The sequence below is a fragment of the Larus michahellis genome, chromosome 1 (assembly GCF_964199755.1).
Source record: "Larus michahellis chromosome 1, bLarMic1.1, whole genome shotgun sequence".
NCBI classification, from domain to species: Eukaryota; Metazoa; Chordata; class Aves; order Charadriiformes; family Laridae; genus Larus; species Larus michahellis.
The window spans coordinates 106201392-106226539 of NC_133896.1; the positions used below are offsets into that span (position 1 = coordinate 106201392).

Consider the following 25148-nt stretch of genomic DNA (forward strand, 5'->3'; position numbering starts at 1 on the left):
CAACAAGTTGTGGAGGGAAATAGTAGAGCCTTTCACATCTAAAATACCAGTTCAAATCCCTCCCTGTATAGAAAATGGTTTTGCAGCCCTGTTCCTCCTTGTGGTGTAGTTGTTACTCACACAGTAATAGCTCCTGCTTCCCTGGCACTAGCTGGATCTTTTGGAACAAACACTTGTGTGATTCCAGTGGGTTCTGCGTTCGTGAATGCATCCAGCAAACTCCTACGTGCTGAATAGAGAAACTGGCAAAATACAACACACAGGAAAAAGGGATAGAGGACAGAAAAAGGCAAACGCTGCTCATCCTTGTTCCTTTACCACCTGGACCACTTGGGTCACCAGCTGACCAAGACGTCGTGGCCACTTAAACATGAAATACATATTAATCAACATGTGGATGGGTTACCAGAAGAGAGATTTTGCCATGGGTGAATCTTAAAGGTTATCCTAATTGTACAAATGTGTACGAATCAGTAAAATTTAAGTTTCTCTGTAAAGCATTTTTCTTTCATTGGGCTGTGACTTTTGGAGAAAAAGATGACATTCTCCACTTGCTGACTTAGTTCATCATGACGTCACTCAACATTCAGGACACTTTGCAAAATTTATTAAATTTTGAATATTTTAGAGTAAACACTCACCAGTAGTTGGGCTATTCAAAGGCATACATTTTTGTAGCTCTCTGAAAAACAGGTCACCAGCATGAAATTCTGCTTACTTCTTTCATGAGAATTATAAAGCTTTGAAGAATGAAGTAGTTCTCTAGACTTAAAATTTTGCATCACCTACATTAACACTTACAGGATGTTTTCTTAATAGAGATGGGTGTAGCAGCAGATGCTAAAAATAGGGAGGCCACATCCTGCACCTCATCTGGTCACAGAGGCCATTACAAGCTGTTATTTCTGTTCCAAAAAATCCACAAAGTACTCTCAGCATAACTGCTTGAATACCACTAGAATGAATACTCAAAAAATATGTATTTACATAATGGCTGTGATATTTTAACTTTTAGTAAACACTGTGGGAAGTAAAACCCCTGTATTTGACTGGCTGCAAAACCCGCCACAAATAATAGGAATGGGAAATACTTGTGAATACTTTTTTTTGAAGACTTCCATGCTGGTCTGTCTAGACAAATTGACTTAAAGTATTTATTACCATCCCCTTCTGGAAGATAATACAAGCTTCAGAAGAGGGTCATGTGAGTTTTAGTCAGCCCTCGATCATACTCTAAAGAAATAATGTATTTAAATACTGTTTGTTATTTTTTACTATTTATACAAGCAAGAGATTTTTGAAGTATAATTGATCCTGATACCATCCCTACCACTGCATAAAGAAGATAGAAATTACAAGCTTGGCTGTAAAAGTATGCAGTTAAGTTTAATCTTCGTAGCATGCAACCTTCTTCATTATCATAATAAAACTTGCTATGTAGTACTCTCTGTGGGCAGAACACTTTGCCAACGCTTACATTGACAGTTGCACAGTTTCCTCCATCGCAGCAAGCTGTGCAGCGTTCAGGCACGTGCATAGGATGTGCCCAGAAGGTAAATCCGGGCAGGAGTCTCTTTTCCTTTACACTTCCATGTGTGGGCCTGCTTGCCAGGACAGCCTACACGGGGCTTGGGCATGGCTGCGCTGCGGGGCTTTTGCTGCTGGAGATCCTGTAAGAAATTTAGAGGAGGGAACTGGGTTGGGTCAAGAAGCACATGGGTATTTTTTTCTGTTGGAGGCTGAGGATTCGCTGTTGGCTACAGAAAAAATACCTCTTCCCGCAAGGCAGATAAAAAAAATGTATGTGAAAACAATGGTGTTATGTTAGTTCATGTGAAAAGTTTAGGACACACATCTGGAGCAATTAGATGGGATCTTCTCAGGCAATCTGGAACATCTGTGCAGGATGCCTTCATAATATCAGTGCAATAACGAGGATGTTGTGGTATTTTTTATATATATCTATATTGCACATTGTCTCAGCTTGAGGTCTAGTGTGCTGTTGCTGTTGCCAATGCCTGTGTGTCCTTTGGCTTTGCGTTCCCAGCATTGTCATTCCTGGTACAGCTCTGCTTTCCATGACAGGATTTCCTGGAAGAGTATCAAAGCCGTCTTAGCTGTGATCATTTGTTTGGCAGCGAGCCGGCTGCCAAAGTACCCACTCACTCCATCAGATTTCAATCACCCGGCATACAGTGTGTCACCAGCTTCTTCAGCTCTGTGACTGGGAGCTTGGCTAACGCAGCTTTTTGAAACAGCAAAAGACATCACCATGCTATGAGCAAACAATAACAGAGTAGGAAAATCAAATAAACCAGAGAATGGTTCAGGCTTCCAAATTTATTCCCATTTCCTAATCTTGACCAAGCCAGTGACCAAGCATTTACTTTGTGGCATTTTTTGCCACCACAAATTATCGTTTTGAACTGACTTTGTAAATTTAAACTCACTTCATTAAATGACAGACAAACTCAAGAAATTTAAGGGAAAGATGCTCCTTATTTGGGAAAGTTGCAAAAGTAATCTTGATTCTTTTCTGGAGCTCTGAACACTTTTTGTGTGTCCCCGAAGATCCTTAATTCAACCTCCTTAGCCTGAGGCTAAGGACACTTCCATGCAGGATTCATCTGGGACAGATGGGATTCCTGTGTATTCCTCTTTTGGCACAGCTGCTTCCTTTTATTTCCTGTGTGTCTCGGTGTGGTATCTTAAACTCTGCTGGGGATCAATGCTGCAAGCAGGCATATGTAACTTCTCCTCCCTGTAACATTCAATCTCAAAAGCCAAAGTCGGGGAGAGAGGCAAAACCTCAAGCTCATGTATGCAACATAAAGCAGAAGAACCAGATTCTGCTGAAGACGTGGTTGATTTGTTTTCTTGACAAAGTTTCTAAAATCTCTGCCTCAAAGCCTATGTTTCTGAATTGAAGAGTTATGCAGAAAGCAGGTGGTTACAGCAGGTCTAGATGAGGCACAGGTGTGTGGGTGTCACATGAGGGGCATCGCTTGTGCAGGTGATGCTAGTCATCCACCTGGGAGGTGGCTCTAAGACACTGAGTGCATCGGGTCTGGCAGGGACATTGTTCCTCTGCTGCTTCTGGGACTAGTGATCAAGATTTTTCCGAAATAGAGGCCCTTCCCAGTGGTCCTGCAGAAAGTCAGGGACAGCTGACAGAGTGAGGGTTTTTCTTGAGGTGTTGATGATGCACAACGTACAAAGCCCCATCAGGATTGCTTCCTGCTGGTCCCTACTCCACTGTTAAGCCATAACTGCTTTCCCCCTAGTTACCAGGCGAGGACAAAGGCTCCTTAGGTGAATACAGGTTGCCTAGCAAAACTGAAATGCAGCAAGTGAAAGAAGGATAGAAGCTATTTGAAGACTGTTGGTGCTGATTGCCTACTAAAATGGACCACAGTTGGAGAACAGAGAGGCTGATTAAAGAGGAATGATTAAAGCGTAGGTAGAGACTGGATAGTACTTCAGGTGGGAGCTGCTTTCTCTTTAGGTGTGTGACAAAGGGCTCCCTTAGTCAGCACACTGCTTCTGTGCTACTGCAGTAGTAGCATGTGCATTAGATTGCCCCAATGAAGCACTGCACAGTCCAAATGAAAAAGAAACCAGACTCATGAGAGTTTTTCATTAACAGTTTTGCTGCTAACCAAACCAGCCTTGGTATGAGGCAGAAGTCAGTTTCGGAAACTTTTAACCCTTTCCTCTACTGCTGCTGCATTATTTTTAAAGCACGATGCTCCCCTCATATGCAAAATAATGTCTAGCTTATAATGATTTTTGTTCATATGTACAAACACCAATAAAAAAAGTTGAACACAATATACACACTGGGAAATATAATCCTGGAATATGTGTCAATAACATGATTGTTCTGTAAAATAATCCTGCCCACGTTTCCCTTCAGAGATCTCTTCCTCTTTATGCGAGGTGTGTCCACATTGGAGACGCTGGCTGCACCTGCTCGAGTCTCATTCTCTTCACAGCGGTCTGAGAAACCAGTCAGGTCCATGTCCACTTCTGTGTCGTGAAAGCAGCCGTCAAAAGCCATTGCTTGCACTGCATCAATACTATACATTCCTGAGGCCTGGCAACAAAGAATAGTTATTCTAGCAGGAGCCATTTTAGTAAATTATAAATAAATAAAACAGAAAATAATGAAGGCCTTCTCTTCAGTGTTGTTCCCTCTGTGGAGAGCATATGGAGAACAGGGCTACCTTTCAGTATTGCTATCTGTGGGGCTTGCCCCCTTGCACAGGACATGAGTGAGGAAGGGGATACACGTGATAAAATACACTTGTCTGACTGATTATTGGCAGCTTCTGGAGTTGTGGGAAATTACTTCAGATATTTCCATGAGTAGTTTTCTGATGGGATTTTCAAATCATGTGAGCAACATATGCACCCTTTTTGTGTTTTTTCCCTTGTGATATTCCAACAAATGAGTTTACATGAGGGGATATTCTCGAAGCAAAATGAGTGCTTTAAGTGAGTGCTTCATTGACCTTGTCATTCATCTGGTCTTGAGACAAAAAGGCATCAATAAACCCATCTCCCCAGTTGAAAATGACAATGCAGGAGAAGGAGAAATAGACTCTGCTTCACGGGAAACAGGAGGGAATATTACATGAGTATACACTCATGGGGTATATTTCAGAGAGAGGAAAAATACCTTGATCGATAGGTATTTGAGAATAGAATGAAGGTTACCTTCCTCTGGCAAGGCGGGGAGCGGAGTAATCAGGAGATGTGCTCCCTAACCTCTGCCACAAGAAAAGGGAGGGAGAGGAAGCACAGCCCTTCTCATAATCTCAGAGAGGATGATACATTTCCTCCCTTCAGCCAAGTAAAGAAAAGTGAGATACAGAGTGGAGCCAGAGAGGTGGTTACTGTACTGTTATCACAGTGGTGTATCAGGATTACTCTGTGGCTTCTGTGATGCTTTCTGAAGGCAACAAAACACAGAGGACTGTACCTTGCCCTTTTTTTTGAGTTGCTTTCTCTCTTCAATTGTGGTGAGATAGTTCACTGCTGCGTATTCAATGACAGACAGGAAGACAAAAAGGAAGCTGATCCATAAATACACATCCACAGCCTTTATGTAAGACACTTGAGGCATTGAGGCACTTACTCCTGTCATGATGGTTGACATTGTCAGCACTGTAGTTATACCTGCCAAAGAAAAAGGGGAGGTTATCACAATACTGGCCATCTGGTTCTGTTTAGCTTGTCACTGTTTCTTGGAAGGTACAGCTTTGTGAGGGCATGGGATTGACACTGCCTTTAACTTCATTGCACAGGCTCTGGAAAGCGGAGTGAACCATGAAGGACCTATTACATACAATACTGAAACCAGTAGATCGTCTCTCTGCTTAGTGCATACTGTTAGGGCTGCGGCACACCAGGTTCGAACACTGGGGACACAACGCCGGTGATTCAGCAGCACAAGGAGCACATTTCTGTGACAGCTTTAGGCACTGCTATAGAGAAGTGAAAGCGGTTTGTGTTTTTCCCTCATTTCCCAGAGTCAGGGTCTCCACTACACACTTTCTTGTCCCAGACAATCAGTAAAGAATCACCAGTTTCCCTCCCAACCCCTTCTCAGTTTGTACTTCTTGAGAACATACATCACCTTATATGTCTCTGTCATAAGTCCTTGGGTGTCTAAAAACACTCTAGCATAAAAATTCTATATTAATTGAAACTAATAAATATTTTTTGTTTACTTCAGTGTGTCCAGAACTTCACCCTCAGCTTTTCAGTCTCTCCTTTTACATGCAGCTATTCATCTCATTTTGTTTTGCTCAATCTCAGATAAAAAAAAGCAAACACCAACGCCCAATACCCAACCACAGCCCTGCCTTCAAAGAAATGAATGTAATGCTGGACGCGAAGGCATCTCAATAACATCTGTGAGACAGCACTGGCTGATAGCATGGCCTTTCAACTGGGTCTCAATATAGCCTTTCTCCAGTTTTATGCTTGTTCAAGTTCACTGGAACATACAAGATTTCCCTCTTTGCAAGTTTCTTAGGTTGAAGGATGGATTTGAAATATAGCATATAAGAGGAAATCAATTTATTTAAAATAAGTATACTTTAGGCTAGGGAGCTAAGCTTTTTAAACTTTGTTGTTAACATTGCCTATAAATTATGTATGCTTATGCTAATGAAATGTGTATTATTCACAGAACTCCTGATGCATAACCTTGTGCAGAAATCCATATATAAATTAAAAGAACATGATCAGCAAAACCATCTTGACAGCATTACAAATGACCTACTGAGAATTAAAACTTTGTTTTTAAAGATGAAGTTACATTTATTAGAAATAAAAGGAACTGGTAGATGCATTAATAAAAGTAGGTAGGAGGTACCATAATTTATTTCTAGACTAACAAATAGACTTATGTCTCATGTATTAATAGCTTTAGATTGTGCCAACAGAAAGGGATCTGAGGTATCTACAGTTCTATTTTTTCTAGACTGATATAGCTACAGATAAAAATCAAGGGTTCCCTCAGTACATGCAAGTTTGTTTCTTAAACAAAGACCCTCCAATTTTCATTTGTCTAAGAAATATGGCAACATACAGTTGGCTTCTGGAACTAGCATCAGTGAGAAGAAGGAACAGGAGCTTCTTTACTAATTCTTAAACCAACAGTTGCAGGACTCAGATGCATTGTGGTTACATTAGCTATCTTAAAAAATTTCCATCAGATCTTCACAGAGATGCTAATCTTTGAAAAAAAGTACTCATTCCAAGGCCATCAGCATTAAATTTCCAATAAAGGCAGTCTTGTAGTGGTATCAACTGAATCATCACTGAGAAAAACAATAATATTATTAACAAAACCCCACTGTAATTAGTCTTTTTCTCCTGAGCTGTGGTGTTCAGAACTAAAACTATGAGAGCAGAAAGATGCCCAACTTACTCTTTGGCTTCCACAGAAGACTGTGTGCTTCGCACAGTTAAGCCATCAAAGCACATTTTCAAGGTGCCTAACAAAGAAAGGCTTTGCTACACAGGACAAGTCAGGAAACTGGTTCCAAGTTGAAGATATCAAATGTTTCTAGAGAGAAGGCAGAGCTGCAAAGCTTTTAGATAGATTCTGCTATGCCTATTATGTATCTCTCACAAACCATGGATTTGGGGAGGGATCTGACTATTTGTCACTACCTGTTACTTTGCTGGGAAAAGGGGAGGAAAAAACCAAACCAGTCTGCAAAAAAAAAAAAAAAAGAAAAAGAAAAGAAAAAAGAATGAAATATACTTGCTCATGTCCTGTGTAAACAGGAAGCCGACATAACTTCAAAACCTCTCCCCTATCCATTCTATACTTCCCCAAAAAATATACATTAAAGGTTTACCTAGTGATACCCTGGCAGGAACGGCTCTTCTGTCAATCCAAAATGAAACCCAAGACAGCATCACCATCAGCATAGCTGGGAAATAGGATTGTAGCACAAAAAAGAAAATATGTCTTCGGAGTGCAAAGTTTATAAAAAGCCGATTATACCAACCTATTGGAAAAAGAGAGAGGAACAGGTTGCGGGAGAAGAGAGCTGTGTTATTTGTGAGCTCTGTTCACTGCCCCCCTCCTTCCAGTAGGAATGGTGTATCCACATCAGTAATAGTAACTGCCTAAGAATATTGCCACCACCTTGGTTTTATATAGTGCTTTACAAACTGTCAATCATACCTCATTAAAATACAGCTGCCTTGGGACTGAAGCATCACAACTGCATAAATAAAATAATATATTACAACTGAGGTTAGGAAATTGAAAAAAAGTAAATAGACTTCAAGTGAAACTGCCAGGAGAATGCAGACAGAATATACAGATATATAATTGTCCTGTGTTGTCCTGTCCAGCTAGGACAGTGAAGCCAACACCCTGCCTCCCCCAAAAAGTAGCCTGCCTTCTCTGACGCTACAAACACCCAGCAACAAGCAGCACGCGTCTTTTCCTACGGTCAGGCCGGTTTGACTGCCCAGCGTTGACTTTAGAGGAAAGGGTGCCATCTAGTGAATTTTGGGGCATGCTCTGTCTGTGCAGCAAAGCGTGTGTGCTACATCTCCCGCGATGGGAGGTAAATCAGTTTATAGTGAGGTGAAAAGAAGACAAAAGTGGCCAGCTGCGCAACATCTGCCTGTCCAGTACAAATAGAGACATCAATGAGCCTGTGTTGGAGCAGTCATGCCGTCATGAAGAGCGACTTCATAAAAAAAGAGTATCTCAACAATAATCCCATCTAATATTAAACATGCTCTATGTGTTTTCAGTTGTGGAGAAGGGTTTTGATTTTAAAATTATTACCTCAAAAATGCATTGAAATTGTTGCTCCTTTGGAGGCCAGGGAACTCCAAAAGCCTAAATGCTACGCATGTGTAGGTCACTGAGATTCACAGGAAAGGATATGCAGAACTTAAAATGCAGAAGCCTGCTTCGTGAGCAGTATTTTTGTCCATTTTTTGCCTGAGATTCTTCAGGGGGAGATGACTCCCATTTGAGTTGTGCTGATTGTTCCCCACTATTACTTCAGGGGGCTGGGGCTGTGTATAATCATTTTCTTCCAACAAGAAGCAAAATAAAAGAACGTGAGAAAGTGGAACCGCCTGACTGAAACAAAACCTCAAAGCCAAAGAAAAGTGTATACCCACAAAGGGCAGCATTCTAATTAATGCATATTGTACACACATTATTCAGATACTTCCCAGTGGTCCCTGCGACTTAAAAAACATCTTTCCTTTCACCTTTACCCTGCCGAGTAAGCTCATCATCAAAACATCTATCTGCATGTAAGCGTTAAGCAGTTACACTTTGCGAAGTCAAAGGTGCTGCAAAGGCCTGGGTACAGGGGTGACATGAGGTTGCACTGTTGTGCAGAAGGCTGTATTTGCTTGCATGAGTGTTTTTGATGAGAACAGCAAGGCAGAAAGAAGCCAGCTGAGTTCCTGGAACCCAGTTTCAACACACAGTGATAGCAGTATGATGGAAAACATCCCAGTCTCCTTCTTGCAACACGGACAAATTTGACGTAACTCTCAGCAAGGCACAGTTATGATGGTAAGGTATCACTTCCCCTCTTCTCACACGACAGTGGCTCTTAGAAGCTGGAGCTCTGTTCTTAGCTCATACACAAGCAAAAGATAAGGATGAAGAACCTGATTAAGCTGTGAATTCCTCACTCCCTAGTCGGCATCATAATTTAAACTGGAATTTCTGCATTCAATATCAGTCACCTCAAACTTGAATCGCTCTTTTTCAAATGCAAAAAGAAGCTTTCCTGTATGTCTTAAAGGTGTTTTTCCCAAAGTGTTATGCATTTTATCATATTATACGGAATAATTTCTATTTTATTTATCTGCCTTGATATAAAGGGCAATATCGACACTGAAGTGAACTGACTCAGACTGGAAAGTAGGGTAACAAGCATACTACTTTATCTGGTTAAAAACATATGGTTAGACTACTTACATAGAGAAGCAATTCAAAATTTATAATTGTATGTGCAAATACAAAGAAAATAAAACCCACCTTGCATGAAATCAAGACCATAATAAACTCCTAAAGCCTTATGGAGTTTGCCAGAAAGTATAGTTCAAGATCTATAGGGAGAAATAAAAACCTGTCTGGGGCAGAGATCTGTATTTAAACAATGCAGCACACTGACATAAAGGGATTTTTTTTCTGCAACTATATATATAAACATGGAACATTAAGCAAACCATGAATTAGACCTCAGTAGTTTATAAATGCTCTCATGTGGAAATCTTATTGTTAGTAGGCTTTTAATGACATTTTACAGCTCCAAAAATGAGGAGATTTTAGACAATAAAACACACTGAGGTTCCTCTTGTTTGCTTTCTAGTATTTGACACTTTAGTGTTTGCATTTTCAAGGTTTTCTATATAACAAGGACCCAAAGATTCCTGTAAACCCAATACCCCAATGGCTTTCAGAGAAGCACGACGATTTTGCCAGAGCTCACAACAGCATCTGTTTGTTGTGCTTTTTTTTTCAGGTTCTTATTGTTGGATGTTAAGTTACAAGTATTATTATGGTGTCTTCTTCTAATATCAAGAAAATATTACATTGGTAATGTAAAGAGAACCGAGGGCCTAGGCCGACAGACCAGTGTGAGTGATGGACCTCATTTTAACTGAGATCTCTCAGCAGTAACAGTCATTTATTAGCAACGAATTTGAATGTGAAAGACATTTTGCATGACTGTGTTTCTCTCTTCTAACGATAGGGGCTTACTATACCAGTACTGCTGTAAAAAGCTAGTCCACTGGAAGCACTGAATTCTTCGATGAAAAACTGGGAGAGGGAGATGTGCTCATCTGTGCTCAGGGACTTGTTTCCATGTTTCCAGTATAGCATCAGATCATCTTCATTGTATGCATCTATGAGAAAGTAAAAACTAAATCACCTCTTCTGCTGCAATAATGCTTCTGTTTTCTTTTCTTAGGGATAAAAGACCCCTCAAACAAACTGGGAAAACCATAAAGAAATATTTTTTTCACAGCAACTTGCCAGTGGTGAACATGGAAAAATATGCAAAGACCATATTCCACCTTGTTCCAAGCAGAGCCCAGTCCTGTGCCCTGCCAGCAGCTTACCTAACAGATGGGGGACACTGGCATGCTCAGGGTCACAAGGCACATAGGGTTGGAGCTCTGGAGCTGCCACACTGAGCAGATTGCCCGAATGATGGGGATCTGTTCTCTCTTCCAAGACTAAACAACAAACCAGCATCCTAGTTTTACTTATAATCCAAATAAGAATAAATTTTGAGATATCAAAAGGCTGTGCAGAACAGAACATTTTGTTGTCCGGAAGGTTTTGTTGTCCAGCTCTACAGCTTACTACAGATAACCAAGTCAGGGGTGAGAAAGCAGACATTTCACAGTAACACAAGCACTCATTTTTATTTTTCCATGAGGTCAAATATTGACATCTTATTTTACTTTTAACATGCACTTTTTTTCTCAGAAAAAAGCCCAATTTTTGACAGAGGGAACATTTTTAGATTTAAGCCTTGGAATATCAACCCCGTCAAAACAAAGCAGAGTGCATCATAGTTTTTCTGTCTTCCCAAAGCTCACTGAATTGTGGAAAGATCACAAACTGTCCACAGTTTAATATGTACGGGTTGAAGGGTTCAGGTCACACATCAAAATAAGTGAAAAAGATATTACGAACAAGGTGGAGTGCTGGTAAGAAGACACATGTGAGGAACAGGTATGAATTAAACTTACAGCTTTCCAGTTCTAAAGAACAGTTCTGAGTGTCCAGAGGAAACCTACTGAAATCCATGAAACACATAGCAGAAACTGTTATTCTGCAGAAAGGAAAACAGAAATTCAATGAAAAATTTCACACTTTCTTAGAGCTGTGCAGATATTTTAGTGAGATCCCCAACCAATCTACTGTTTAGAATCCTAATGATTGAGTTTTTCTACTTTTTTTAGGTGCTTCTAAAATTGGTTGAAGATAGTGAGATTAAACTAAATCAGTGAGAGAACATATTTTTTAAACATAGTCTTTCTTATTAAGTACATTACCTTTGATTTTTAAATGTTTTACTGGCCTGATCCTTCATTAGCCTTTCACACGTTTTGCTTTGAAGGTTTACACTTATGAAAATTAACAAGGGGAGTTCACATTTCTTGACTGGATTTCTCATAGATTGAAGTAGATAGTATTACAGATTAGAGCAAATATTCTTCCAAGTGCGACTGTCCCAGCAAGAATGATTATAATATTTAATTGCATAAAAAGATAAGCTGCAATTTCTGGAAGCCTACTCTCCTCTTCAACCCCATGGAAATGCCTTGTACCTTAAAAAGCTTAAGGAAAACTAGGTAAAAACATTGTTTTGCGTTCCACCTGCTTTTTCACAGATGTTTAGAAGATAAATGTCCTTTGACATTTCAACCAATAAGGTAAATATTGGCAAATTTCCCTTTCTTGTCACGGCTTGCATGTTATTTGATGTTTTTGTTTGATTTTTCAGTTTTTCCAAAACTGAATCCTACTTAAATCCTAGGGATTTATGTTATAAGGGATATACTGGGTATGTAAGTGATCTTTGAAAATTTGTGATTAGTAATCACACTGTAGCTGAATTTGTACAAGTGCAAGATTTTACTGACTTGAAATGAGATTGTAAGAGTGGCACATCTTTAAAATCATGCATAAGACTTCCAAGTATGGGTGTTGTTTCTGTCTTTTAGCTATTGACTAAAGGATCAGAGGAACAACTATTTTAGCAACAAATCTGGATTTTTGTCGCACTTTGCTTCAATAAAATCCTGGGTGCTAGGCAATGAAGAAGAATTGTGGAATATGCAGATTTCTTGCACATAAGTATTTGCAATATAACCTACTCACTGCATGTAAAACTGGCAATACAAAAAGGGTGTTTCAATGAGCATCAGATTCTTTAGGACCATAAGAATTAACACCACTCAGGCTAGAAACACATTGTTTCACCTTAATAATTTTAAAACCTTGGTTCACCAAGGTTTTAAAGAGTTTAGGTCAACCCTTTTCCTGCCTCTCAGTTTGATAAGAACTGACAGAGGAGGAAAGGAAGAGGACAGGACACCTGCCCTTCCTGCTTATGTCTGGAAAGAAATCCACAGGTTTGGCAGGGACTTTGGGGCTTTGCTGTTCACTGGCACAGGAAGGTGAGGCTGGCTGCAAGCTCACGTGTCAGAACAAGGAGGAGTCACCCGGTATGCACCATCTGGTAATGCAGGGTTAGGGAAAGATAACTGTGGGAGCAGAGAGGACGAGGGCAAGGAAGAAAAGTAGAGCACCAGCTTGCAAATGTAACGCAGGACACAGGGCACAGGATCCCGTCATGAAGGGGATCCTGAGCAATGAGCAGAACGTAGCAAATGGATTCACACTGTGGCTGTCCTTCAGGTCTACTTCCTCCTTTTCCTTCCCTCCCAAGTCACTTTTTCCTTTCTCTCCATTTCTGTCCTTCCCATCACGTGCTCCCTTTGGTTTGTTACTATTTGTGCACAGTTTCTTACTGTTAATCTTGATGACTCTCTACCCCTCCAGCAAGCTGACAGAATGTGTTTGCCCATCTTCTGTCTCTTCACTATTCTTCCTTCCCTCAGCTGAATATATGTCATAACCCCTCACATTGAGAGCCACTGCCGTAAGCCTTAGTATAGTAGTGTAGCTCCTCTAATCCCTCTCCCTTTCTCCTGAAGCATGGAAATGAATATAGCAATAAAATGCATACTTCACCTCATTGTTTCTACCTGGTCAGTGTGATTCTTGAACATACACTATTTTAAAGTGGTGTACAGCTGTTGTTGTGAGGGTTTCTGCATGTCTTCATGAGAGGATAGATAAATTCGTTACTTGTTGGAATAATTATTACATAAGCAAAATCTCAGGTGTTTGCATAAATCTTCAAACTATCCAAGATAGATGAAATATCACCTCTGTGCACAGCCTAATTAGTAATGAACTGGAGAACTGTGATTTCTGCAATGCACAGGCCTCAGGGCCTTTACCCTGGGGGGAAAATTCCTCCATTAAAACTATTTCTGCCACATCATCCAAATCTGCTTCATAAAGAAAAGAAGTAACATATAGATATAAGGGAGACACATTTAATGACCTTGCTGTTCCAGTCCTGGAACTGCTGTTTCACTTTCCAGTTCATTGTAGTCACACAACATGTCTAACACTGCTGGTATCAGCACTGATAATCTGCTCTCTGTGCCTATCTGGAGCCTTGATGAATATCAATGGTATGTTTACAGGTATCCCAGGGTGAAAATAGCTGAGACAGACAGTTTTAAAAGATTCAGGGGAAAAAAACCCCACATTTGTTCTTTGCTAATAATTTTTGGGTTTACTGTACTCAACAGTAAAACTACTGCAATATTGCTAAAACCATTGGCAATGAATTAACACTTGATACACTTCAGCACTATTTACAACAGATGAAACAACTGCCATTATCCTGTGATAGGAAGCAATATGTACTTGATAGAAAAATATGTCATTTATATGTTATCGATCCTAAATTTATTTTCACACTCGTACACCGGTCTCCAGTTCCCAGTATCTGATGCCAGGGGATGAATGGCAGTCTGGTATCAGAATCTTAACTGCATGTATTTACAGTAGTTTCTCATGGTACAGACTATTGGTCTACAATTGCAGTCTTGTATTTTCTTATAAAAGAGTATTGTTCTTACCGTAGACTGAAGAGTACGTTGCCATCAGGGTATACTCGGAGCATGACATTTTCCACAGTTGTATCATGGATGAAAGATCTTTTGGAGTGTACAAAAAATACATCAGGTACCCAGATCTTTTTTATCAGTCTTCCATCAAAAGTCATACTTTTATTTTTGTTACTACGAAATGAAAGTCTCTCATCCTTCCAGTAATGTCTGAGATATAATGTCATTGTGAAGTCCTTTGTTTAATTAAAAACAAAAGAAGACAATGCTTGTTTTAGTCACATACAATAAAAAACAGCTCAAAGTAATCAATTCATGTAAAGGATCAATTTCTTCTCTGGACATCATCTGGAGGATCCTCAAAGAGAGGAATCAAATGCCACTCAATGATTTTAAATATAGATTGGAACTACCTTTGAGATCCTGGCTGTTTGCCTCGTCACTGATGTCTGAGGTTCATACTTCATTTATACTTGGATATAACTTTTACAGATTTCAGTGATCTGCTGGATTGGGCCATCAGTAAAGTGAAAAAGAGACTTTAAAACCAACCAAAGGCAAATGGAAAGGGCTGACTGCTCTGTGCTCACCTATATAACTTTTGCTTTATTAGGCAGACATCATTTATCTCAGTAGAACAATTACTTCTGATAAGAACACTGGAAAGATACTTAGGTCTTCCCCTGTAATATGATTTTATGCTCCTGTAATATGATTTTATGATTTCGGTAGGTTTGCAAAGGAATGCAGGGGCTCATATTGACGGATCCCATTGCAAACTCAATGCTACGACTAGAGCTACACTCACTGTGAAAAGATATTGTAAATGAAATCTCTTCGCAAAGTTAACATGCCCTGCTATTCTAGGACGGACCAACTTGGCACTAATGTCTGGGTGGCATTATTTGTGACAATTTTGGCTGAGGAATGAACAGCCTGCATCCCAGTGCTACAGGTCCTTGATTGCAGTGAGGGTGTCTCCTTCCTAGGACCATTCCTGGAACTGATTTTCCCATTTCCGTTTGTTACGACCACAGCTCCACATGCCAGAAATGGTAGGAATATTCAGATCTGCATAAGCAAAGGAAGCAAAGGACACGAAGCAAAGGACACGAAGCCTCATCATCTGATGTGCAGAGCACTAAGAGCTCACGTGGAAGCCAATCAGAGCACTGTCCACTCTGATCTGTTCCTCTTGCCCAGGGAGAAATTCAACATGTGCTCTTATATAACAATCGCTAGCTTCAATGAGGATGACTCGCAATGCTTCCAGGCAAGGTTGTGCTCTTTAAGGGTTTGCTTTCTTTAACTGTATTATTCTGTATCATCCAGCTAGATGTTTCTGACACCCTGCATTTTGGCTCAAATTCTTTATTCCAGTTCTACTATCCAACTTACCATGTCAACTTCAGATATGCTGTCAATGCTTTCTACCTGCACATCAATGCCCACAGGTATTGGTGACCCTTTAATGTAACAGAATGAAAGAGTGATGAGGAGTGTAAATCCGTATTTTTAAAGGCAAGACTGTATACTAGCAACGTGCAGATAGCACCCCATCCTAGTAATTAGTATGGTCTGTCCACGTTAGTACACTGAATGAGAAAGTCCATGGCAACAAAGTAAACCCCAATGATAAACAGCTGTAAAAATAGGTACAAAATCTTTTTGCAGCCAGACTAGTTGTATTGGCAGTGCAGTTTGGACAGCAGTGACAGCTTCCTTGTGGTGCCAAAGCTAATGAACTGCCTGGAGTGCTATTTAGAACTGTCATAGGGAAAAGCTGAGCAAATATATCAAATACATCAAAGATTGCAAAGCTTACTTACCAGTTCCAATGCTTATTCCCACACTTACAAACAAAATATCTATTAGGTTCCTAATTATCTTTACTTACTTAACTATTTAAAGTTTGGCATAGATATTTGTGAAAAAGGATTACTTGCTCACTACCTCATATAGGAAAAGCTTTACACATACTAAGCATGTTCTGTGATGGAGTGTTGTCTATTAGTACATAATTTATTACCAAGTACAATACATACCATACCGCACTAGGTGACTTTATTTTGTATACTACCCAACTCTTCCATGCCACTGAAAAAGGCTGTGAGTTTATAAAACAATGGGATCTGAACGAACAAACTATAAAATGATATTTGCATTTTTACAATAAAATGACTAAAAATCAAATAAAAATTACAGCAAAAATATAAAATTATTTCCAGTCTCTTCACTGTACAATATCTAGAATGAAGGATCTAGTTCTGTATGGGTTATGAAACTGTGTAATTTTCAGAAAGCCAGTCATTCCACTAAAGCAATTAACTAAGTACTTCCTTACAGAGGAGGGAGATGAGAGAGATGTAGGCATATATGTGTATACACTTTGCCCCCCCCCCAAGAACATTCTGCATTTGGCATGAAAATCAAAAGTAATTATTGTACATGAGGTTCCAATTACATTTGTTAAAAATAGTCAGTTAAAATATTTTTAAAGTACAAATTTAAAATAACCTGGTACAAAACATGAGTACAAGGAAGTCTGAACAGCAGGAGATAGCAACAGCTTTTTTAACTTGTCTGTCTCTTTCTCTTGTCTTTTCCTTTTATCAGTGTCAAGTCAAAATAGTCGAAATATCACTCTCCTGATAACCAGCCTCAATGCTGTGTCTCTTTTTGGAATTATCCTTAAAATAGCAGCCCTCGAGGATTACACAGCTGCCTTCAGTTCTTACCAGTAGAGATCTTGAACTATTTTTGAAGTATTTTAAAATCTGTCTCTGTAATCTCTTGATTCGACTTGTATTTTTTAATGGAGGGTTTGACCTTGCGACCTGTGCTCTCTGGCTCAGAAATCATGTCTCCCTCTGAGAGGAATGCATTGCTCAGTCTGTTGGCCAAAGCTGAAAATTCAGGACTCCAGACAACAAAGTTCAGTCAATTAGTTTATTAGTAAAACATTAGACAGCACTTGGGAAAATGCTGATTGTTTTGGAGAATACAGGCAGCAGGAGACATCTGCCCTAGAGGCTGACGTACAAGAGTATCAATGTATATATCCAGCCAGGATTCTTCACACAAACCAATAAAAATTCTTATGCCTCTCCTAAACCAGCTTTGACCACTTCTTGTCTTTGTTTCGACCACACCACACAACTAGTTTACTTTATGCTAAATACCAACTTGTACCAAGAGCTGGTACAAAAATGCCTGTTTGTAATCTGAGTGGAGTCATCCTGTCAGTATTCCACTGAAATCTAAACTGTCTTTCAAACTAAAGACAGGTTTTGCCTAAGTAGAGGTCAATGTGGGATTTATATATAACGGGAACATCATTCACAAGTGGCATTCGCACATCATTTAAATGCAAACACTGCAAAAAGATGAGGTGTTGTCTATCAAGCTCCTCATTTGTGTGATGGAACAGGACAAGCCTACATTGCAGAGCTGACACCTGAGCTAGCTGTGCACAAGGCAGGGTGGCTCAGGGAGCAGGTTAGCTGTAGAAGGATGACGCTGCAGCCCAGAAGCATGATCAGAACTAAAGCTGACGACTATGCCAACAGCAGTGAGGATAGAAATCTGGCCTCATGGCCTTTGGCTCCCTTTCATGTCCATGCAATGTAATAGGCAGTTTCTAGATTTCTAATTGGGGTGAGGTGGCTTGTGGCTTGGAAATGCCTGTTGGTTACCAGGGTTGCTTAGAGTGACTGCAAATAGGCAGATGAACTGTATATTATCTAACCTTACCCACCACAAAGCTTCAACTTCTCTGTATTGTAGGTGGGTCCAAAGTGTTACTCTGGGGATTATGGCGGAGGTGCATGGTAGGATATACTGGAAGTGCTCATACCTGAGCACACATTTGATCTTAACTGGTATTACTAAAACTTTGGGGGATGATTTGCATGACTAGCATATTAAAAACAGTGGATTTAGTCCTAATCATGTAGAATTATGGGGTTGGAAAGGGAGGAGAGGGGAGCAGCTCTCTTCATAAAACAACGGCATTAGCAGTTTCTGAGTCAAGGACAAGTCTAAATCAAATAAAGTTAAATGTCAACCATCAACATTCTTCAAACAGGCAAGGAGCTACCCACAAATCATATCACAGAATAGAACGACTGTCTTTCTAAGTATACATATATCATGTGTACTTAGGAAAAGGTTTTTCTTAGTAACAGAAGCTCAAAGTGTGATGATGGCCCTCCTAATATTTTCTCAGGATTTGCAAAAATCACAGACAGTTTCCTACCCCAACTAGCACTATTCCAGTGTGGACACAATTTCATTCAATAATTCACCTCGTCTGGGCAGATATAAAGGAACTGATCACAGAAGTAGAAATTAGTGGCAGCTTATGATTATGTTGGTTACGTGCACACAAACTGAAGTGCCAGTTATACATAAATACACCCAGAGGCACTTGATTCTTTGAAAGGCCAGCTTGCACTAAGTTGGGAACTGTTATAAAAGTAAGTCAGTGGAGACAGTGAATAGCATAATAGAGATCAAAAGCTATGGCCAGGAGAAATACAGTGGAAGGTTCTAAAATGAATTAAATAAAAAGGGAACTGTCACAATGAAATTTGTTCCTGATTAGGTAGAAATGCTAGATCTGTGAAACAGACTCCTTAAAAAGAGATTCCTATTCTCTATCTGGTGAAAGGCCAAAGACCATACTCATGCTGCTTAATGAGAAAATGCTGTTCAGTCTAGCCTTCACCACAGACAATTATTAAACTACATCCCTTGACTCCGGCCCTGACCTATTACTGACAGATCATAGCAGCTGTGAATATTTTCTTCCTGTTCTGACTCTACTTTGGCAACAAATGTAAGTCAATGATAAAGACACTAAACACTGCACATATATGTGACTTCAGTCACTGTTGTGTGCTGTTTTCTAATCACTTTTCTAATCTAAAGCATTTTTATATTTTCACTAACACCACCACCCCATAAAATACATATTGGCCTTGTTCTGGTCTAGGCCTTCTGAGCTTTGTCATTTTCTGGGAACATTTCTTTCTGTGATTGAAAGCCAACTCCACTAGAAACAGTAATAATTAACTATTGGGAACAGGTTCCTGAGAACTGTAATTTTTTCATCACTTGGATTTGTTTTACCACAATTGGATGTTTTTTAAAAAATAACATTTCAATAAGCATTGGAAAGGATCCTAAACCAGCCACAACAGTGAAGTGATTTGTCTACCCCTAAGTCTGCACCGTAGCTTTCTCCCTAGTATATTGAGAATTTCAATCTCTGTCTGACCACCAGGCAACAACATCAAATTCACTTTGAAAAAAAGTAACCATCGCAAAGCTGTGGTTTTTATTTCCCAGTATGACAAAACTGGGGATGGCAGAGAGGATTTTGTTATTAAATTGAGCAGCTTCAGTTGCTTCTGGAGCGTTGCTACAAATCATTATTTTAGAGGGATTAGTGATTTTCACAATGGAGTGTCCACAGATTTTCAAGATAATTACTCCTCAGCAGAAAAAACAGAATTGTTTTCAGATGGGTTTACCTTCACATAAACCATTTCCAGTCTTTTATTTTAAAGGTTTAAACATAGCAAAAGAATTCCTTGATGAGCATGGAATTTTTTTAATAGATAGTATGGCAGGCAAATTCTATAATACCCTTTTTAGAAGGGATATTACATAAAACAGATATCCTTTTAGCATTTTAGGATCAATTTCTACAGTAATAATGACTGGTTTAGTGAATTCTATAGTATTTTTGTAATAGATCTTTGAACATGCAACGTATTGCATCTGAAATTCCATAAGATAAATGTTGAATTTAGAAAAACTGCCCACTGTATCCCAGTTCGCTTTGTAACAGTGTACGCTGGAAAAAAAGCTAGGTCTACAGAAAGCTTCCAGGAGGAGACAGAGACCAGGGAAGGATTAAGGTCTATAGCAGTACTTCTAAAAAAGGCTTGTGGGCCTGTAGAGGAAGAAAACCAGATAGAAAAGTAAACAAGCCCCAGGGAAGTAAAGCTATGTGGATGTATTTACTTTCCTCTGGCAAAGGTTTTTTATTCTTGTTACTGTTTTGTTTCTTTCTTATTTATGTGAGAAATGAAGTTGAACTGGTATTAGCAGTAGTCAACTCTTGGAATCAAAGAATTAGCAATGTGAGAGAAAAAAATCCAGAAGGAGCCTATTAGAGGTCTTGCAAATTACCAAAATATTTTCCTTTGGTTCTGGACCTCAGCTATTCCTTCCAGTAACACATGAGAAAAAGCCATCCCCCTTTCATCAGAGTGAGTCTTCACCACCATGAGAAGATATTTCTCACCTTTCAAGGAGGGCTGTGGTGCAGAAAAGACAACTTGGTGGCAAAGAGCTATTAGAATTGCAGGATTTCTTGAACATTCATTGGGCCCTAGTTTCTTTCCTTTCCCCCCCTTTTACCTTCAGATGAATTTAAGTGTTACTAATTTAGCTTGAGGAGGGAGGAAGAGTAAGGGGGAGTGACCTAATGGGATCTCTGATCCTCTGAAAATTTGGAATTAAGATTATGCTTAATTGCAGATTGGGATGCAAACTGCCTAGAAAGACTATTACCTCTTGACCAGATAAATGCTACTAAATTCTTTTCCATCATTTCTAGTACTTGCTGATGTTTTTATCCTCTATATTGGTTGACAAAGCAGAGATAACCGTTTTTAAGACTTCTTTAACTAAAACACTGTTAGCACAGGAGATGATAGGCCCTTAAGACACAATGTAGAAGGAAAATAAAATTGTCATTCTTCAATATATATAAACACAGTCAGAATTTGCATGTACACAATGACAATGATCATGTGGTACCATAATCTTTAGATTGCAAAACAGTTCAGAGAGTGCATGGAAGGGCTTTACTGTCAGGAAAACCAAGGCACAGAGGAATAAAAGAATGACCTCCTCTATATGCTAGTCTAAGATATTTTTTTTAATGGCAATGTTAATTTTTAGTAAGTGAACACAGAACTCAGGAAACCAAGAGCTCACACCAATGACTTCTGACATTGTTTTGAAATAAGATAGTTCAGCAAATAATAGGATATAGATAAATAGATGTATAGTAGAAAAGAAAGTTACTTTAAAGTATTTCTAAGGATTCACTCTAACAACTCTCTCAACATACAGAGTTTTGTCTGCTTAGGCAGCCTGCATCATGGCCCTCAGATCTGAGCTACTAGAAGTCTCTTTTCGTTGTCTGATATAGGCCTGTGCTCACCCTTTCTTACTGAGTTTAAAACACGGTCTTGACCATTCCAAAAAGTGCTGGCAACATAATTTAGTGTCTTACTTTTTCTGCAGTCCAAACTTAAGCTATTTTCTCACAGATTATCAATTTAGTGGGCTACTGAAAAATCAGTACTTCAGGCCACAGTAGTACAAAGATATATAAGTCATGAAAAGATCTGACTTGGAGTCTACTGACAGGTTGGTTTTTTGCTTTGGTAGGACCTTTTCCTTTGGTAGGACCTATGCAGACAGACAACCTTACCAGAACTGGCAAGCATTATTATACCGTTGCAGAACGCCTCATATACCCATATTCTGGCCTTTATCAGTGCTTCTGGAATCAGCAAGGACTAAACATAATTCCTACAGTGTTCACTGATGCAGTTGGTAAAGCTGTTGGAGCAAAGGAAACATCTGTGCTCCTAGTTCAATGTCTAGTGGAATTACTCAAATCACTATGCTGGTCCGCATTTGTTTGCATCAGCGGGGGTCCATCTATTGGAGACTGCCAAACAAAAGAGGACCATGACATTACATAGAAGGCAACAACAACAACAACAAAATCCAGGAAAGGAAAAAAAACACAACCCTCTTCTCCCCCTCCCCCCAAACAACAACCCAAGAGCCTGCCTTAGGGAATAAGTGCAATGTAACAATATAAGCTCAATTTTTAAAAGAATGTTTGGGTGTACTGAATTATTGGTTTGCTTCACTCAACTTCACTGTATAATGAACTGCAGACAAAGTAGCATTTCTAACAAAAATGTAGAAACAGCTTGCTAGCAGCTTGCCGATTTTGCTTCATCTTGACACAGTATGCCCCTCAGACTTTGACCTCCAATCTGTTAATAAATGGACAATGTCAGGACTAAATTTTAAAATCAGCAGTCAGAGTCAAATTCTAATTGTGCATCTGGAATGGCATTGCAATCAACAGAAGAATGCCAAAATACACTCACATAAATGACAGCTGAGTTGAGTTGTGTCCATTTGGTCAAAAAAAAGGATCTCTTACCTCCACAGAGCAATGATATACTTTTAGGAGAAACCAACCAGTCATGTCAGCAAAGTCACAATTATTTCCAGTAATAGTGCAGCTGGTAGCATCAGTATCCAACAATTCTACATTCATTTCCCCCAGGTTTTTTCCTGTGCATGTTCTCTCAGTTCACAAACCAAATTCAGCATGTGCTCTCTTTGTTTTTCCTTTGTTACTTAATTATAAATACTAAAAACTCTGGGTCCTGTTGTCTGCCTCATTTACTTTGCACGTGTGGGGCTAAATGAAATCAAACAAGCCAGATTTAGATTTAAGAGTTCCCTGAACTGACGGATCTCCAGCTTGTTCATAACAGCATGAATTTTCCAGCTGTGTTTTCTCCCAAACTGGGCAAAGGATGATTGACCTTCTCAGGGTAAGGGGCATAGTTGAGCCAGATTAACAAAATCTGTCATTCTAACTCCCTGACATACCCAGAAAATTGCAATGGGGTATAGGAGAGGGCAAAATTGTCCTTCTTCTAAAGGTAAAGAATAATTTTAAAATGTTTTTCACCCAGCTGTTTTGACCTGTTTCTTTTTTCTCCCATCAGTATTATGAATTGATGCACTGTGCTGAGCTGAATAAATCATGCACTGTGGCATGTGACAGATACAAGACCTTCATGAATCACAGTACTGAAATGCTTCATTAGATTTGATAAAAACAAACCCCAAAATTCACCTGCTTTAAATACATAAAGCCACAGTGTTGTAAGTCTTTATGCAGTTCGGGGCTATGTTATGACTGCCGTGGCAATGACTGTAGCAATGGTATCTCTAATTTCACATTCTCTAGTTAAGTTTCCTTCTGCTGCACACTTAAACATCAGCGTTCTTCAGCAAAACCCATACTCTGTCTCTGCTGTCATACAATAATTCTGGATCTGTTATTCAGATTGATGTTTCAGTTGGTGAGTTTTGTCCTATGATGAGGTCACACTTGTGTACTAACTCTCTGCTCCTGCCTTACTAACACGCCTCTTGTGAAAAACAAATCATTCTTTACTACTGTAACATCACTGAAATCAATGGTAAGATAGGAATAATGGAGTATAAATTTGGGATTGACATTCATTTTGCTGAGACTTTTTTCTCTGTGTGCTGTAAAAATGTTAATGGCTTTATGTTTTAGTGTTAGAGATTCATGGGTAAATTCTGAAAATTTGGGAGTGTGTGAACTATTGGATCTGACTGAAAAAAGTGCCTCCCATGCCACTATGGATGTGGATGGTAGAAGAGAAGCAAAGCCGATGCGCTCTTCTGCTGAAAGCTATTTCTGAAAGACAGGAGTAGAGCTGAAATCATACCCATGGCAATGTGATGATTGAGAGGCCTGTGCAATGAAGTCAGTGGAAAAACTACAGCTGGCTTCAATAGGAATTGAATGGGCTCTATGACTAGTCATCTGAAAATAAAAGGACAAGGGGAAAAAGCCTGGTACAGATTTGCTGGGTGTAAAAAAATCCTCACTGCCTGTGGAAAATTACAAACTGCCAGATCACAAGGTATATTCTGAAAGCTGCTTTTACGTACATCGTAAGTATTGCTTTCTGGGATGATCCAGCGCTAAAGTACATCCCAAACTGTTGTTTGCTTTCATGGAAATGCTACTTCCTTTCTGAGATGACACTCTCAAAAATTTAAATTCCTTGTGTGGTAAAGCAGGTGGTAACAAGAAGATGTCCAGGCTAACTGATATTAGACTAGACAGGTATTAGGCAAGTGGTAATCCTAACTTTTGTTTTCAAGAAACAGATGTATCTCAACTATTGTTCAAAATCAGGCAAGATTTTTTCTCTCTGACAAGACAGAATTTCTAGGGTAACAAGAAACCTTTTCATATTCTCCCAGTGCATCCAGAGAGGCTCTTCTTACTCCAGGTCTCCCTGCAGCTGGTGTCAACAAGAATAGCTCCACAGACTTCAGCTAGCCTCCCAGATTTATGTTTGGTCCTCATATATTTTATTTTGGCTTCATAATCCAGAGCAGTTTGGTCTATTTGCATGAATCATGAACATGGAACTGGTGATGCAAAGGCTCAGACAAAGCTTATTAGTGAGGCAGCTTTCTCATTTTACCTTCCATGAAGGAGAGTCAAAACTGAATCCAAACTGTGAACATCCCATTGAATACTCCCTTTATCCACATGCAATTTAGTTAAATGAAGAACCAATCATCATAGTGCCCAACAACACAGAAACAACATGGTAATAAACTGAAGGCCTGTGGGTAGTTTTTTAATTTTGTACAGAGCAAACAGATTTAGGAATTGATGGTTCATTTCAATCTCTCAAAACAAATTTGATGACTAAGTAATTTGCTAATTGCTACTAGACTATGCAGTTTACAGGCATACCTTAATTACTGTTCTCAAAGAATCTTATTATAATAATATTTTTTCTAATTAGTTCAGAAAAGGAGACAATTTGAACAGTTTCTACTATTCATGTAGACAAAAAAGTCCCTTGCCTTCAAATATTTCTGTACTACTTCTTTTCTTTTATTTCCTGGAGTACAACAAAAGACGTGAGCTGCAATTAAGTCTGTCATTCAATTTTAAGTGATACTGAGTTTAAGTAAACTTCCAGAGAGAGCATAAACTATTAACCAGA

At 39.3% G+C, this 25148-nt stretch overlaps 1 protein-coding gene across 1 annotated transcript in view; it reads right to left on the reverse strand.

The window, feature by feature from the left end:
* Window positions 1-3793: 3793 nt before the first annotated feature.
* The window catches only part of GABRR3 (gamma-aminobutyric acid type A receptor subunit rho3), a 29920-nt gene continuing 8565 nt past the window's right edge, over window positions 3794-25148 (reverse strand). Inside the window, exons 3-9 of the mRNA XM_074572845.1 lie at window positions 15640-15707; window positions 14254-14477; window positions 11278-11360; window positions 10282-10422; window positions 7380-7532; window positions 4985-5181; window positions 3794-4096 (exon numbers count right to left, since the gene is read on the reverse strand). Of these exons, the coding sequence (XP_074428946.1) occupies window positions 3794-4096; window positions 4985-5181; window positions 7380-7532; window positions 10282-10422; window positions 11278-11360; window positions 14254-14477; window positions 15640-15707 (1169 nt within the window). The remainder of the gene's footprint in view (window positions 4097-4984; window positions 5182-7379; window positions 7533-10281; window positions 10423-11277; window positions 11361-14253; window positions 14478-15639; window positions 15708-25148) is intronic.